The following is a 15,791-nucleotide window of genomic DNA, read 5'->3' as shown; positions in this document are numbered from 1 at the left end:
AACCACATACATCACTTGTTGATGCACCCCGGATTATGAGAGAATTAACAAATCGTATTTCGAAGAAACACCGCATATGCGGTGGTGCTCTGACCGGGACGACTTCAAGGTCCAGCCAGGTCAACTTGGGGTAACGTGTACAAAAGATTTTATGCAAATAATGCCCTGTCCCTCTCCTGGTATCATACTATCTCCCTCCCAGCAGGCTCTCTTGCCTACTTGATCAATACCCAGGGCTTCCAGCCAAGGAGATCCAAAGTCATGGCGACATGATGGTGACCACCCAAGTGGAGGTACCGTTTTGACATCTAGGAAAAATATATGTGACGCAAGAAATCGAGAAAAAATAGTCCTACCAACTCCCGCATGCTTCGGTTACCAAATATCATCGGCGCTCTTCACCATCTCCAGAGTAGGAGTCTTGGGAACCATACGCTTCATCCTCTTTCGGTCTTCCTTGGTAACGAGCGATGGGGTCATCGGCATGCAGGGTGTGAAGGGCTGGTAAGGAGAGTATGGGACTGCACCAGCGGTGCGAGGGGTGATGCCTCCACCAGGCGACAGAGGTCCCTTTCTCTCGAACACTGTCTGCTTGGTGGTCTGAGTAATGCTGTTGGGTGAGGCCATGGCAGGTTCATAGGCACGCAGGGGCAGGGCACCACCGGCGCGGACGGCTGAAGCGGGTGTGTTGGAGCGGTTGAATGTCGACCCAGGCTTAGGCGATGAAGGCAAGGACGGAAGAGAGACGTTAGACGGGAACCGGGAGCCGGGCTTGGGAGACGAAGGGAGGCCGACCAGCGGCGCCTGAGAGTGCTCCGAAGTGGCGGACTCGGGTTCGCGTTCGTGCTCGGTAGGTGCTAGCGACTCATTCCGACCGTGGCCAACAGGAGGAAGCTGTGATCCGATACGCTCATCGATGGACTGGACGCTCTCGGGTGAGATGTCGGGGGTCGGCGGAGACACGTGAGTCGAGGCCGGTGCCGGATACGGAGCCTGGTCGGTGGGGACCGGAGGTGGTGCGGCCGGGGCGTAGTGGCGGGGCGGAATCGTGCTCATCTCTTGCGACTCGTGGCGGGGAAACTCGGTAGACTGGGGTGTCATGATAGGAGATGAGATGTTCATACCCTTCATGGACTTCTTCTTTGGTGATCGGAGGGCCGAGAGGAGTGAGGAAGTCCTTGACCGGCTCTTCTCCTCACGAGAGGCATTCAGGTCCAGGTTGGCAGGCTTGGTCCTTTCCTTCTTGGATGGCGATGACGCTGCAGACCTAAGAGACAGGATCGAGGCCGCTGTCGAGGGACCTCGCTGGTGGGCGGTGGTGGGCGGGAGAGGATCATAGGCAACTCCTCGCTTCTTGGCGTCTTCGGCCTCCAGGACGTGTCGGTACATATCTTCGAGCTGTGACTGAGCCATGACTCTGTCTGCTGCCACGACTCTCTGATCAACAAATGGGTTGGTACCGGGTGCGCCGACGGTTGAGTCTGGCGATGGGTGGATGTATGGGTTCGGGCTGTTGGTGTCGGTGCTGTTCTTGAAGTGAGGCTGGATGAAAGAGGCCTCGGTGATGATGTTCAATGGCACGCCGGGCTTGGATGCAAAATCCGGGATGATATCTTGTTTCGCAAACTCGACTTCGTCGATTCCGGCAGCAATATGGTGGCGACGCTTCTTTGACAGAGCAACCAGTGTGAGGGCGACCAGCACCAGCGAAGCTGCGTATGCTCCGATTATACCGCCGATCTGAGCGGGGAGATGGTCGTTCACAGGTCCGCCTGGGATGGGTTCGTCTGTGGCTTTGGGATCACTACCTCGGGCGGCGAGAACCTGGGAGCGGGCAAGGTAAGGCTGAGCAGTGCAAAGGAGTGAAAGAGGCAGAAGCAGGCCGAGAGGTATTGTTAAGCGGGCACCTTGAAGCATCGTGGGGGACAAGAGGTCGGAGGCGAGGCACCTTTTGACTTGTTGGGAGGAGCCAGCTTGTGCGATGTCACCTCCTGAACACAGAGAGACGAAACACTAGGAGAAGAGTATCATGCACGGAAGACGGAACTTGCGGTATCAATAGGGTATATAGCGGGCTGGTGGTGATGGCCCATTGCTCGACGTTAGCCGCTGGACTCGAAGGCTGGACGCTGAGTCGCCAGGGCGCACGAGGGGACCCCAGGCCACGCCGGTCCTCTGGCAACCGTCGAATGGTGGCACACGCATGAGAGGCGTCCGAGAATAGCTCGCCATCCTAGGTGGGTGACGGCAGGAGAGTGGTTGCAGCCGAGATGTGAGTTGAGAGTGTGACGAGGCCATCTACGAGCTGTGGTTGGATGGTTAACCGCCGGGCAATAGAGTGTGGAAGCGGGTGATTGGCGGTCAGTTCCCACTCGCCAACCACCGCGCTCCACATGCCTCGACCTCTCTCGCCTCTTTGGATCCCGGGAGCCAGGATTGCAAATCGCTCTTGTGCCTGTAAAAGATTTGTCTGTGGTCGGGACTGGTCTGGTCTGGTTTGGCGGAGCGGGGCGGGGCGAGCCACCATCACCACCAGAGGTGGATGCCACGATGGGAACGGAAATGTTCTCTAATATCACAGGTAATTCTCCATGAAGTTTGTTGAAACAATTCAGCATAAGCATTCTGTTTTCTTTAGATATCCTGTTTCCTAGCGCTCTTTTTAACCATGCCTTACACAGGAAAAGACGCCGATGCTTGACCCGCTTGACGTGGACAAAGTTGTTCCAGCTTGATTGTTCCTGGATCTACGATATCCAACCCTTCAATCATCAGCCATCCCACACCACCATGGCCCAACAAACAATGCGTCCCCTGGTCTAGGGGTCCGTGGGCCTCAATTCGAGGCCCAATTGCCTGCGTCGCCCGCCTTGTCCACACTCTCGGGCCTTGCATGGCGGTGGAGCGTCCCAGCCCAGCTCCTCATCATGTGATGCTTCGGCCTCTTCGAATGAGATGCTCCTCTTTGTGTGACATCACATTGCTGGACGTCCCAAGGGCGACGGTGTAGTTGGTCAGATACTCATCACTGGCGCCTATCGTCTAGAGTCGCACTACTATCGCACGACTAGAGCTTCACACTACCCTCGGGGAAGGGGTTTGGTGATTTGGTTGGTGATTGCACATTAGCTCCGTGACCATCACAATTCAGCCAACTCCATAATTCATATCATATCGCTCAGTGCTCGAGGAGAATGCGGTGAATGTGATGCCGAAGTCCGGAAGCGAGGAGCACGCAGCTTGTGTATGGTTACAGTGGTGCAGATCGCGCCGTGATATCTCGAGTTAGTGACTGTGATAGTGACTGACGACGGCAGAAATGTGATGGGTGATCTGATATCACTCTGGGTAGGAGAATGTCAGCAGAGTTAGTACTCGGGTGACGGATCTTTGAGGATTTTGTTTTCAGCTGAGCATCGGTTAGAGCTTTGGTCGTGATCAACGGACCTTGGCAAACCACCTCCTCATTCATCGAGCACCTCACTCGACGGATCTATTTCACACAGGAATTTGACAAAGTTTAAACTCATAAACTGTATTGCAGGAATGACTTGAAGCCAGTATAATGAAGTGTGATGCCATCAAATTCCAAGTGCACTTTCAGCCGCTTTCCTCTTGCGGTGAGAAGAGGCTTAGTTACCCTGCAGTCCAACACAGAGATTGAAGGTCACATGACATCGCGAGGCTCCCCCCTTCGCGTCGCGAAATGGAATGGGCCATTAACGCGCCCGTCATGCTCCCCAAAACGATGCGATACTGAAGCCGGCGATTGTCCTGGCCTGCAAACTCGAGTTCTCGACCACGGAACGAACCGGAAGAACCTTCGATGATAAACCATCACTCGAGAAACGAACCCCTACGCGTGGACTCGTCCACGTCCTCAGCATGCCAGCTTCGAACAACGAAGATGCGATCCTGCGGTCGCTGAACCAGGCACAACGCCGTGCCGTCACATCCTCAGCACCCACCGTTGCTATCTTGGCCGGGCCGGGTAGTGGAAAAACACATACCCTCACGTCTCGAGTAGTATGGCTCGTCCAACGTGTTGGCTACCGTCCCTCCGACGTGATCGTCGCCACTTTCACCGTGAAAGCCGCCCGAGAAATGAAACATCGCATTGGAAAGGCCCTGGGCGAGGAATGCGAAAAGAAGATTGTGCTAGGAACGTTTCATTCGATCGCTCGTCGGTATCTATCAATATACGGGAATCGCATTGGACTGGACTCGAAATTCGGCATTGCGGACGATGGAGACTCCAAGGCAATCATCCAGAGAATCTGCAAAAGGCTTGAACTCGGCATTGAACCACTTGCAGCCAAGTCCTGGATCAGCAAGGAAAAGGCAAGAGGGCCAAATGCTGCTCCATCACAAGGGACGAAAAAGCGCCCAGAAAACCCGGGGCTGAGGACATGTTATCAAGAGTACCAGACCCAACTCAAACGCTCGAATTTACTGGACTATGACGACCTCTTGGTAAAATGTGTCGAGTTGCTGAGAGACCACCCGGCCTGTGTTTCCAACGTTCAAGCGGTTCTCATCGACGAGTACCAAGACACCAATGGCATCCAATATGAGTTGATGAAGCTGTTCGCCCAAGCCAACCACCGAATCACGATTGTGGGTGACCCCGACCAGAGTATCTACGGCTGGCGTTCGGCCGAGATTCGAAATCTCTACCGCCTATTACGAGATTACCCCGACACGGACGAGGTGTCGCTGGAGGAGAATTATCGATCGTCGCAATCCATCCTCGACGTATCGCTCAACGTCATCCAGCAAGACAAGAAGAGATATCAAAAAGTTCTGCTGCCGGTCCACACTAAGGGCGCGCGACCTGTCCTCAGAACCCTCAAGAGCTCAGCTGCAGAAGGCGAATGGATCGTCTCTGAACTGAAACGAGCAGTCATGATGTTTGGAGAGATGCTCAAGTACGAAGATGTGGCAATCCTCCTGAGGTCAGCTGCTCTCTCGCGACACATCGAATCTGCACTGGGAAAAGCCGGCATCGCGTATCGAATGATTGGAGGACACAAGTTTTACGAGCGAAAGGAGATCAAAGTGCTACTGGATTACCTGCGCGTAGTGAGCCAGCCTGAAAACAACGACGCGCTGGCAAGAGTCATTAATGTGCCACGACGAGGCATAGGCGAGGCAACAATCAAGTCTCTTCTCGAAGAAGCAGAAAAAGCCAACATGAGCCTCTGGACATTGATACTGAAGCATTGCAGAGGCACTCGCAAAGCAACCACCAATATCCGGCAAAAGATGGAACAGAAGCTCAACACAGAGCTTATCAGAGTCATCTCAACTCTCCAAAAACAAGCAGTTGGAATCACTCAGAGCAGCCCCGTCACCCTAATCGATCTGATTGAGCAGTTGATCACCCAGCTCAATTTCAAAAAGTACTTGGAGGAAGAATATGCCGAAGACCATGAGCAGAGATGGGCCAACGTCCAAGAGTTTGTCAACTTGGTGAGCGATTTCATGAGGGATTTCGGGTCGATCGATGAGGATGCACTTCCTGAGATCGAGAACCTGGACCAGGTGAAGGCGGACGACATGCTTGGCCGGTTCCTGGCCAACGTTTCATTGGCCTCAGACGCTCAAAAGAATGACGGATCGAAAGACCAGAAATCCGTGGTTACAATCTCGACCATCCACGCGGCAAAAGGACTGGAATGGCCTGTTGTCTTTGTTCCCTCAGTCTACACTGGATCGATACCCCATGCAAGGTCCGAAGATACTGATGAGGAAAGACGACTGCTCTATGTGGCCATGACCCGCGCCCAAGCTCTGCTGTATCTCAGCTGCCCCCTCTACGGCTCACAGGGGATGAGCAGCAAGGTTGAGCTCTCGCCATTTGTTTCGCCATTTGCCTCAAAAGCCTTTGCGAAGCAGGGCCCATCGTTTGACCGACGAGTTATCGAAAGTGCAGCCAAGATCCTCGGAAGAGAGGCACCGGCCGAAAAGTCCATTTTCGCAAAGCTGCCTCCTATGTTCTCACCAGAAGACAATGCTTTCCCCGTTGATCCTGTCGATCCTAAGAACGTAGATGGGCACGATGAGGATTCAGGTCGTCATTATTCCCGTGCGCCGAAACGGCAACGCACGTCGCTACCGAATGACTCGTACGACGAGGCTGAAGAACTCCCGTGGCAGAGGGAATACACGACAACGATGGAGCAATCCGCCGATTTTACGGTTTCCGCTCTTCCAGGATTCACAACCGCTGGAGCACACAAAGTTGCACTCGACGCTGAAGCGGCAACTAAAGCCCAACAACAGACTTCAAAGCCTGGGCCGAAGAAGGGGTCTAATCGACGAGGAACTGGCCAAAAGAGCATGATGAGTTGGTTGAACCAAGGCCCAAATGCACCCCGACCGCCACCAGAACCACCCCGACAACAGCAGCAGACCAACTCGTTTTCCAAGGTACGCTACGAAGCTGCTCTTGCGCGGCAGAACAGCCTACCGGCAAGACTGCCCACACAACATCACCAGCAAAAACCCGCTATCGATCCTGAGCTGGCAAACCACAAACTCTCTTCAGCTCGACCGTTACCGAAGCCCAACGTCCCTAAGCCAGACGGCGGCCCTCGAAAACCCTATGCTTGCTTCTCCAGCTCCCCGCCTCGGCCCCCTTCGAAGGACCAGGCAGCAGTCGAAAATGGCAACGAAGAGCCAAAGGCAGCGCCTAACCGGCCAGCCTCAAGCCTCCATGCTACAACGTTTATGTCGGTCAAGCCTCGTGGAGGCGTGAGGCGGCCTGTAGGATTAGGCCCAGCGCCGTCTATGGATCGCCTACGCAAGCCCTTCAAACCGCTGACGATTAACCGACCGAAGCGTCCGGGTGACTGAAAAGAGTTATGCGTCATGTCGGGAGTTGTGCGGTCGTTTCGGTTGGTTTTCAGGCGCTAGTGGTTGGAAGGGGACGATCGTCAGCCATAACAGGCCGGCCTTACGGTTAAGGATAACGGTATCGCTTTCAGCGTCATGTCATGTTTAGTATAGATTATGTATATATAGACTCGTGGGATCTCTCGAAATGAGCAATTCAACAATCAAACAAGCTTCACACAAACAGAACATCTACCTCTTTATCATCATCGACTGTCAATCTCAGACATCCTCATCACCATGTCTCCCACTCTCATCGCCCGGGCTTCATCCCCAGTCCTTCAGGCCACCCGCAAGAACTTCTCCACGACTACTCCTTTTCTCAAGACTCTGACTTCTGAGAGCGCTCCACCTGCCGCGAGCAGCACAAAGTGGAGGTGGAGCAACCTGTCGCCTCGCACCCGGCGATACATCCTCGTTGGCCTCGCTGTTAGCACCTGTGTCGACACTTATGTCGTTTACAACTACTGGCCTCGCATTTTTGGCTCGGAATGATATACTGATTGGATATCTGGAAGGCGGGGTTGGAATGCTTCAATTGTCGTAGGACTATCAACGGTGGTGTCTGGTCTGTCGCGGCAACATGTGGCTATTGAACTGATTTGCTTGGATATGTCATCTGTATCATGGACAATCATTAAGTTATCCACACGAATGTAACCATGAAATGCATTAACCAGGTCAATAAAGCGGTATCCCTTACAACGCCCTCATAGTGACCATTGCTATTAACGAGTTCATCTCTACCCAGAGCCCGTAACAATTCCACCTCAAGTGAAAATTATCGCCGAATCTGAATCTCCATTAGTTAGGCAGGCATGGGTGGGTAGGTAGCCGGGGCTGCACTCTAGGAAGGTGCGTTACCTCCTAGCCTTCCTCAACTTCCCCCCAACCACACCACATCACCTTTCAGCACCAGGATTCCTTCTTCCATTCCCAAGAAAAGACCGACACGCAAGAATCGGAAGAGAATGTGCCTCTCTTCACTCAAGCAACGCAATGGATCACAGCGGCGATTCTGGGAGTCAGACCTCCTGGGGTGATGCAGGCCCAGGAAGTTCCTTCAAATCGTGGGAGTCTGCCCTCTTCTTAGACGACGAGAACCGGAAATTTCTGGGCAAATTCAAAGACCCTGGAAGGGTGGACGGAACGGCGGCTTACCTGATCTGCAGCGCTAAGCCTGATACAGAGCCCTGGATGGGGTTTTCTATCAGATTTCTTCTCGGTCGAAGTAATGATGATGACGGCTTTGGCATACGCTACCGAGGTGGGCTTTCGCACGGTTCTTCTCTCGACAAACACCATTTCTAACGAATAATAGCAAATCGTACATATGGAACCCCAACTGTTTTGCGACAATACCGGCTTTTTGTCAAGCTCCCTCATGGGGGTTTCACCTACACGGCCGAGGCCACCCCCAAAGGCCACACCCTACATGGGCGAGTCTGGAAGAAGAAAATCGAGTTTACACTGCTCAAAGTGTCACTCGAGAAAGGTTTCCACGCAAAGATCGATGGATACTGCATGCCGTTCGCCAACCCTAACAATGTGGCAGACCCGTGGTTCAACGACAATGCGCCCATCGCCGGTTCCAAGCCTCTGAGAGAACTTCTCGAGCAAAGGGAATTCACCATTCTTGTCTGCGCAACTCACAAAGAAATAATCTCGAAGTGGCATGAGAATATTCTCCCACCCCCTTTCAGCTATCCTTACGGAAGGCAGCATGCTTGGAATATGCATAGGTATCAAGCCATGATCCCATGGGCACAAGGTCACCAGTTCGAGCCAGCATGGTCCTTTCACGACGACAACTCACACTTGGCCGCTCTCACTCAATCACAAGTCCAGGGCGCTGTGTGGCCTCGCAATTCCGCGGACAGCATTGCCACACTCGAGCTTTCCGCGTTGTTCATTTATGCCAGAATGGACGCATCGGAATCGACATACTATGTCATTGTTCCAATCAAGAAACACTACAATCCTGACACCCGGTCAGCTTGGCAACATCTCTCTCAGCACCCAGTTTTACAGCTATGCCTATGTGACGATCCCAAGGCGGTTGAGTGGGAAGCCAGAATTGTGCACCATCCTCATAGTATCAACGCGATTAAGACGGCTAAATTTGGTGATTTCTATCTAGTCCTACTAGCAAGAAAGCGATTTTCGGAGGCAACGCTGGACAAAGGGCAGGATGGATAGAATCTCGTTTCCCTTCAGTTCAACCCACCAACAGCAGACTGCGAGCGAAAGGTCGATGCGGTCTGTCAATTTCACCCCAAAGCAATGCCATCCAACCCTATGGCCGTTGGCTTACGAACTGACGCGAGCGGTCAACTCCTGCAGGCCATACCGATGGACCTTCAATTGAAGATGAGTTACCATCGAGATCCTCTACGTGGCACTGGCTTCCACCCTACCATGCGTCAACAGGGCACAGGGGTGCTACAAGATGCCAATTACTACCATTGGGCCCTGCCCGCAGTTGATATCTTGGATGGTATTGATAAAACTCACGTTGACGCCATGATGGAGGTGCCCCTGGCTGATCGACCTCGTCTGCGAAATTACCTTGGTAAGAGACCGCTCGGGCTCGGCATGATCACTGGAGTAAGTAGTTCAGACGCATGCCGCAGTTTTTTCTGATAGTGAATAGGCGCCTGGATGCGGAAAAACGACTGCACTGGCTGTCAGCGCCCTTGCACTAACAAGCAGCGTTGGTAGAGTCTATTGCAGTGCTCCGTCGGATGTGATCGTGGACAACTTTGCCTTTCGACTCGATTAAATCACCTCCAGAATCACTAATCGGTTGAACAACACCAACAAGTCGAACTACGCTACTCGTACCCATTGCAAACTCATTGTGTGAGGCTACAGAGGAGGGGACGAGATTTACGCATTTTTCAGCTTGTTGCAAAGCCCTTACGCTGGGGATCGAGCACTTCCTATTTCTGCATGGGAAGAGCCAAGACCATGGAAATTGCATCTATCTTTGGCATTTTGGCTGTTAGCCATCCTTCGCTCTCCTGGCGTTCGAAGCCTCCGGACAGACGATAGCCCGGGCCTTCACCAGATGCGCGACGATATTGACAAGCGAGAGAAACTCAAACGACTTCGTGCCGTGACCAAAGGGGATATTAGCTGGCCTGAATACAAATGTGGTGGTGGCCAAGTGTCAGTATCAACGATCGGAGCGTTACTAACTCAGATTCTGCGGCATGCCGACATTTTGTGCACAACACCGGCCTTGTCTTGCTCCAAGCAAGATCCTTACATCAACTGGAAGAACGAGCTTGCCAAGGGAGTTGCAGTCGATGACGCTGGGAGCATCAATCGCCCTGATCTCTACTCTGTGTGGGGAAACACTCTCCTTCCATGCCTCCTAGCCGGGGATGATTATTCGATCCCTCCAGCTGTCGAAGGATTCGAAGTGCAGGACAAGAGTCGCAACTATATCAATCGCCTGGGGCAAGACGGGAAAATATCTCCGCTGGCCTTTCTCGAAGCGAGTGGCTGGCCAATCCTTCGTCTGAGAACTCAACTTCGCATGCCCCAGAGTCTATTTCAGCTGTGTCAACAAGGAATGTACTTGGAAACCCCTTTACATCACCGTCCCAACAGCGACTTCGAGCACACCGAGTACGAATTTGGCCGAATGCTGGAAATTTATCTCACCAACACCTACCTGGACTTGGCGCCTGTTATTTCCAACACCTTTTATGAGGTGTTTATTCATTGTGAGCGGTCGTACTGCCACGTGAATCAAATCACTGGCTCCAAACAGAACCAAGTTCAGGTTCAGGTTGCATTGAGTTTCGTCAATGATTTTGTCAAGTGTAAGGGAGTAGACCCTTCGGAAATAATCATCATCAGCCCGGACAAGGCGAATGTCGATCTTGTAGAGGAGATGCGGAAGGGGTCAGATCACTTGATGCTGCCTGGAATGAAGTCAGCGACGACCATTGAGGATTTCCAAGGTTGCGAGAGCAAGATTGTTGTGGCTATCTTGGGGGTTACACAGGGGGTTGGCCCCCAGACCCTTGCGGACAACCGACTATTAAGTGTGATGCTCAGTCGCTCGACATGTGGCCTGGTTATTGTCGGAGATGTCAATACATTGGGCGTGAAGAACCTAAGCGACGACTTGTCCGGGTACAAGCCGAAGCGTCGCAAGAAGCGTGCGTTTTACGCCCCTTCTTTCATGCTTCGCAATGCATTGAAAAGGGTGATAGATACAGGGAGAGTCATTCGTCTGTAAGATTGTAGCTGTGGTGGCCAAACTCGGGACATGTAAGGGGTGTTTCGTTGATAGAAGATGGGGTACATCACTGCCATTCTCTAATGATTTAATAGATATGAATAGCTTATTGTTCTATAAGGGGAATGAGACGTCAAGCGTGGGGCTCAAGACGTTGTGTCTCAATTGACGGATCCTTCAGGGGCTTAAACACGTTAAAACTCAACATGGCGAGATGGCGAATTCCTTATTAAGTCTAGATTTAGGAATTGACAGATGAAGATGTCGCTACAATTAAAAAGGAATCTTGAAGCCAGAAGTTCGCAGCTTCTGGAAGACACCCTGAGGGTCGTACTTCTTGCTGGCGGCCTGGAGCTTAGCAAGGGCCTCGGCGCCAACAGTCGACAGGGGGTCCTGGGTAAGGTGGGCGTAGTTGATGAACTTCCAGGGCCACCAAGCGTCAAGCTCCTTGGCCTTGGCCTCGAGGTCATCGATGTAGGCCTTGAGAAGGGGGAAGGCGGCCTTCTCATTGTCCTCTCCGTGGGCGGCCCAGGTAAGAAGGAACATGATACCGTTGCCATCCTCGGTGTACTTGTCGAGACCCATGACGTTGCCACCGTTGGCGACACCCTTTTCAGCGATGGACTTTGTAATGGGCTGGAACATGCAGAGAGTGTTGAGGCCAGAGTCGGCGCTGGGCATGAGCGCTTCGAGGTCCTCGTTGAGCTTGTTGAACTTTTCAACAGCGTAGCTAAGGATCTCGGCATTGGTTTTGAAGGAGCTTGTAAACCACACGTTGCGGAAACCAGCAGGCTGACCGGAGCCAAGCTCAAGGGTGACGGTGCTCATCTTGTCAATCTTGGTGGTGTCCTGCTGACGTCCCTCGATGGCGTAGTAGCCGTCGAACGCAGGGGGCTTGATCTTGGCCTTGGTGTTTTCGATGGCGGCGTTGAGGATGGTGCCACCGGCGAGGGCGGGGAGATAAGCCCAGTAGACGATGCTGCTCGAGTCCTCGTCATTCTTGACGTTGTCGGTAAAGTCGAGAAGAGCGTCGATGACGGCGGGACCGGCCTCGGGCGTGTAGAGCAGGTTGCCGCCCCAAATGACGGGGTTGCTGCGGTCCTCAAACTCGATGGGGATCATGTCAATACGGGTGATGAGACCGAAGTTACCGGTACCACCCTTCATGGCCTAAGTGCAGGGTCAGTATGGGCATCGATAGGATTGAGTCAGGGGAGCTTACCTGCCAAAGATCGGCGTTCTCGTTGGCGTTGGCCTCGACGATTTCGCCGTTGGCTAGAACAAGCTGCCAGCCGGCAACGGTGTCGCAAGACATTCCCTATGAACTGTGTGAGCTGTTGTCTTCGATAGTCTTTAGGAGTTGGCATCACTTACATGAGAAGCAGAGTGGAACGAGTTACCACCGCCAGTAACGAAACCACCAACACCAACGGTACCAGCGCGTCCACTAGATGGCAAGGGTTAGCCATGCATTTTGGGGGCGAGAAGGATTCAATTGGACTTACCCAGCGACGACGAGGCCGTGAGGGGCAAGGGTATCATAAACGTCTTGCCAGTGACCACCAGGCTGGACACGGGCAAGGTTCTTCTCAGCATCATACTCGGTGCCGTTCATATAACCTTTGGGTTGTTAGTGATTAGTCGTAAGGGGTTGAAGCATATGAAGTAGGATAGACAAGATAGAGGATCTCACTCACCAAAGTCAATGGTAATGCCATCCTCTATCGAGTTGGAGAGGGCAAAGTTGCCATGGCCACCACCCCTAATGCCAAAATTGCACTTGTGCTGGGTGATGACCTTCATGATCTTGGAGACATCCTCGGCCGTCTCGGGCAGGGCGATGCAGTCAGGTCGAAGAGCGGCGCTGACGGACCAGTAAGAGTCCATTCGATCATCGTAGAGTGCCTGGCTCTGGGTGACGACCTTGTTGCGGAGGCCAGCTCGGGAGAGAGCAGTACACTGAGGTGATATTTCGTTAGTCATGATATATGGTATTGATTGAGAGGTGATGGTGAGAAGAGAGGTGATATGATATGGAATACAGCAAGCGCCATGATTAACTTTGACGGCTGTTACAACGTAGGTTTTACTTACACATCGGTAGCAGGCTTTAGCGGGACTGGCTGAGGCGGTTGTGGCGCCAAAGGCCACTGCTGAGCTGGCAGCAACAAGGATATCAAACTTCATGTTTGGGGTATAAGGAAAGGATGCCTTGGGTCAAGGGCGTGCGGGATTCAAACGAATGTGATGCTCGACGCGTACAGCGCAGTGTAGGCGTCGCGTTGGAGAGACGGGTGAGGGTGGGAGGGGGGCAACGATCTGCAGGTGCTCGATGAGGAGCGTCGTCTTTATTAGAGGGATCTTCCCCTTGGCCTTAAGCTAGACTGACAATAGGAATTGTATTTCCGCCCGGGCATAACATGACGGGCTATGCTGAACGAAAGCGGTGCTGGCTCCCCGATATGGACGGAGGATGAGGAGGTATCCATCCCTCGACCTGGCCGTCACAGACCAGTGGGGGACTAGCTGAACTGCGGAACTGGGAGAGAGATTTGAATCTCGGCAAGGACGGAGAATCCCAAGGTCCACCAGTGTCATGACATCAAGGTCGGGGGGGAAGACGCTCATGAACGCCTTTTGATATAGGCTTACCCACTTGGTTCTTCTGGAAATGCTATTAGATCTGCAAGTCTTGATTAATAGCACGTGGGATGCACGTGAAGAGATATTAACGTGACGGAACAAAGTCTGTGATACAGACGGAGAGATGAGTGGGATCACACCATTGAGCAGCCACGCACTGCTAGAGCTTACTGCCACAGCCTCCAGGAACCGGTTCCTCCCTCCTACGTCGAAGGCTCCACCAACAGTCAATGCAATGCCCTCTTCAGTGGCGTTCCCCTACGCCCTGACAATCCCCGGCTAGCGTCAAATCCCACCCCTGGGGATACCCCTGTCAGTCCGGAAGCAAGTTGACTGCGCCCGGGGGAGGAGATCCGTTCGGTTAACTGGGCTCCCCACAGATCGCTATGCTCTGTGAGGGTTGACGAGATCATGGGTAAGCCCAAACTACTCCGTACGGGGTAAAAACCCGGCCCATCCTTGAATAATTGCGCATCCCGCGTCTGGCGCAGCAGGGAAAATTTCCGCTTGATGAGGGTTTTGTCGTATCCAATGTGACAAGAGGACCCTTCAAACTCTGTTGCTCTGACTTCTGTGTGCCTGACATGGATTCAATGCATGCATTAACTCGTTGTCAGAAGTGTTGGTCGCTGCTGGCAAGGGCTCAGCCAACAGGTCATGTGTCAGAATAACTTCTCGATCCCCCTAACCCACATGATGTGCTGCGTAGTCGGTGATCCGCGTCGATCTCTGGCGGGTTGACAACTGACGGATGCGACAGCACGGAGTGTTTTGACTGCGGCACCGAGTCCAGCCTTCCCGTGCCTTTTCCCCTGAAACCTGGGTCTTTGCTGGCTGCGCTAAAACAAGACCGGCGTTGGAACGCGAAAAAGGGCCCGCAGACTTGAGGCAGGGATTCTTGACCAGACGAAACCTGGTTAGACAGGGCATTATGCATCTTTTGTTAGCCCCCCCAATGACGCTCGATTGTCGACCTAAGCCCCTGTCATATTACAATCGCCGCCAAGGAATCAAAGATGGGAAAATGGCAAAATGGCACGGATGTTGGTCTAAGGACCAACTGACGGAGGAGGCGGACGTTGCGTGCGTGTCAGCGTTACAGAAGGAATGCGAGGCGTCTGTCAACTTGGACTACATGACATGATCTGGCTGAACCGTCGTGGAGAGGACTGAGTCGTAAAAGCATGTTTACCACCGAGTTGATTGGGCAGACCAGCCGTGTGGCTCGGGAAGAAGCAACGCCGCAGCATCAACATAAAAAAAGGGCTTCGGCATCTTGTTGGTGGGCTTCCAGAAGCAGACGCTGCAGTCTCGGCACTCCCCCATTTCCCCGGTCCCTGGCTGTTCCAGAAACTCAACCAACCAGTGAGAGGACGGGGCCACGGCTGAAGATTGCTGCTTCCTTCGTGAGACATTCCTTTACCAAGTCGAGACTTAGTACCCGGGTGTTATACGTAGCACCGTGGTGATTATTCCGCGCTGCTGCAATCTGGGAGATGCTGCAGGCACGCTAGATTTCAAAAGTCGTGCCATCACGATGCCCCCCCTGACCTGCAGCAGCAGCAGCATCTTAGCCGCGCGGGACATGGCAGCAGCAGTCGGGGCCATCGGTTGTCGTGTAGTCTCCGAGCTGTATCGTGCGCCTCTAGATCCTTTCGCCGCCCCCCAGTCTTGGATGGCGGATCCTTGGTACGCGAACCACTGTTGAGAGCTGAAAGGTTGGGCAGGCAGTTAGCACCAGACGGTGCGTTAGGGGATGCTCGTGTACGCCATCAGACACTTTCGATCCCTAGGTCCGAGTGTGTGGGTTTCTGCCAGGGAGCCGCCAATCTTTGCTTCAACTAGCCCCCGTCTCGCCCTCTTGGGGGCATCGTGATCCTTCTCTCTTGATCTAGGTTCTTTTTTCCCTCCTAATTTGTCCTGTCACTTTGTTCCTGCCAAGTAATCGACAGAAGTTGACGCCTTTGTATGTCGGAGGCAACTTCAATCCATCAAG

The 15,791-nt window shown here is 53.1% G+C and overlaps 4 protein-coding genes across 4 annotated transcripts; 2 read left to right on the top strand and 2 right to left on the bottom strand.

Moving 5' to 3' along the window:
* Positions 1 to 375: 375 nt before the first annotated feature.
* Positions 376 to 1,917, bottom strand: NCS57_00393400 (uncharacterized protein; the record flags this gene model as incomplete). Its single annotated transcript, XM_053053911.1, has 1 exon — positions 376 to 1,917. The coding sequence occupies one exon, from the start codon at positions 1,915 to 1,917 to the stop codon at positions 376 to 378; it is 1,542 nt and encodes a 513-aa protein (XP_052916071.1).
* Positions 1,918 to 3,885: 1,968 nt separating this feature from the next.
* Positions 3,886 to 7,392, top strand: NCS57_00393300 (DNA helicase; the record flags this gene model as incomplete). The annotated part of the gene is made up of 2 exons (XM_053053910.1): positions 3,886 to 6,850; positions 7,124 to 7,392. 2 exons carry the CDS (start codon positions 3,886 to 3,888, stop codon positions 7,390 to 7,392), a joined length of 3,234 nt encoding a protein of 1,077 aa, XP_052916070.1.
* A 504-nt stretch (positions 7,393 to 7,896) lies between these two features.
* NCS57_00393200 (uncharacterized protein) lies at positions 7,897 to 9,679 on the top strand (the record flags this gene model as incomplete). Its single annotated transcript, XM_053053909.1, has 4 exons — positions 7,897 to 8,164; positions 8,219 to 9,036; positions 9,115 to 9,504; positions 9,551 to 9,679. The coding sequence occupies 4 exons, from the start codon at positions 7,897 to 7,899 to the stop codon at positions 9,677 to 9,679; spliced, it is 1,605 nt and encodes a 534-aa protein (XP_052916069.1).
* A 1,746-nt stretch (positions 9,680 to 11,425) lies between these two features.
* On the bottom strand, positions 11,426 to 13,339 carry NCS57_00393100 (FAD-binding PCMH-type domain-containing protein; the record flags this gene model as incomplete). The annotated part of the gene is made up of 6 exons (XM_053053908.1): positions 11,426 to 12,322; positions 12,375 to 12,470; positions 12,527 to 12,599; positions 12,658 to 12,772; positions 12,850 to 13,111; positions 13,247 to 13,339. 6 exons carry the CDS (start codon positions 13,337 to 13,339, stop codon positions 11,426 to 11,428), a joined length of 1,536 nt encoding a protein of 511 aa, XP_052916068.1.
* Positions 13,340 to 15,791: the final 2,452 nt, after the last annotated feature.

This window comes from Fusarium keratoplasticum, chromosome 3 (genome assembly GCF_025433545.1).
Source record: "Fusarium keratoplasticum isolate Fu6.1 chromosome 3, whole genome shotgun sequence".
NCBI classification, from domain to species: domain Eukaryota; kingdom Fungi; phylum Ascomycota; class Sordariomycetes; order Hypocreales; family Nectriaceae; genus Fusarium; species Fusarium keratoplasticum.
Note: the sequence above shows the minus strand (reverse complement) of the source record. Positions and strands in the feature narration are given on the sequence as shown.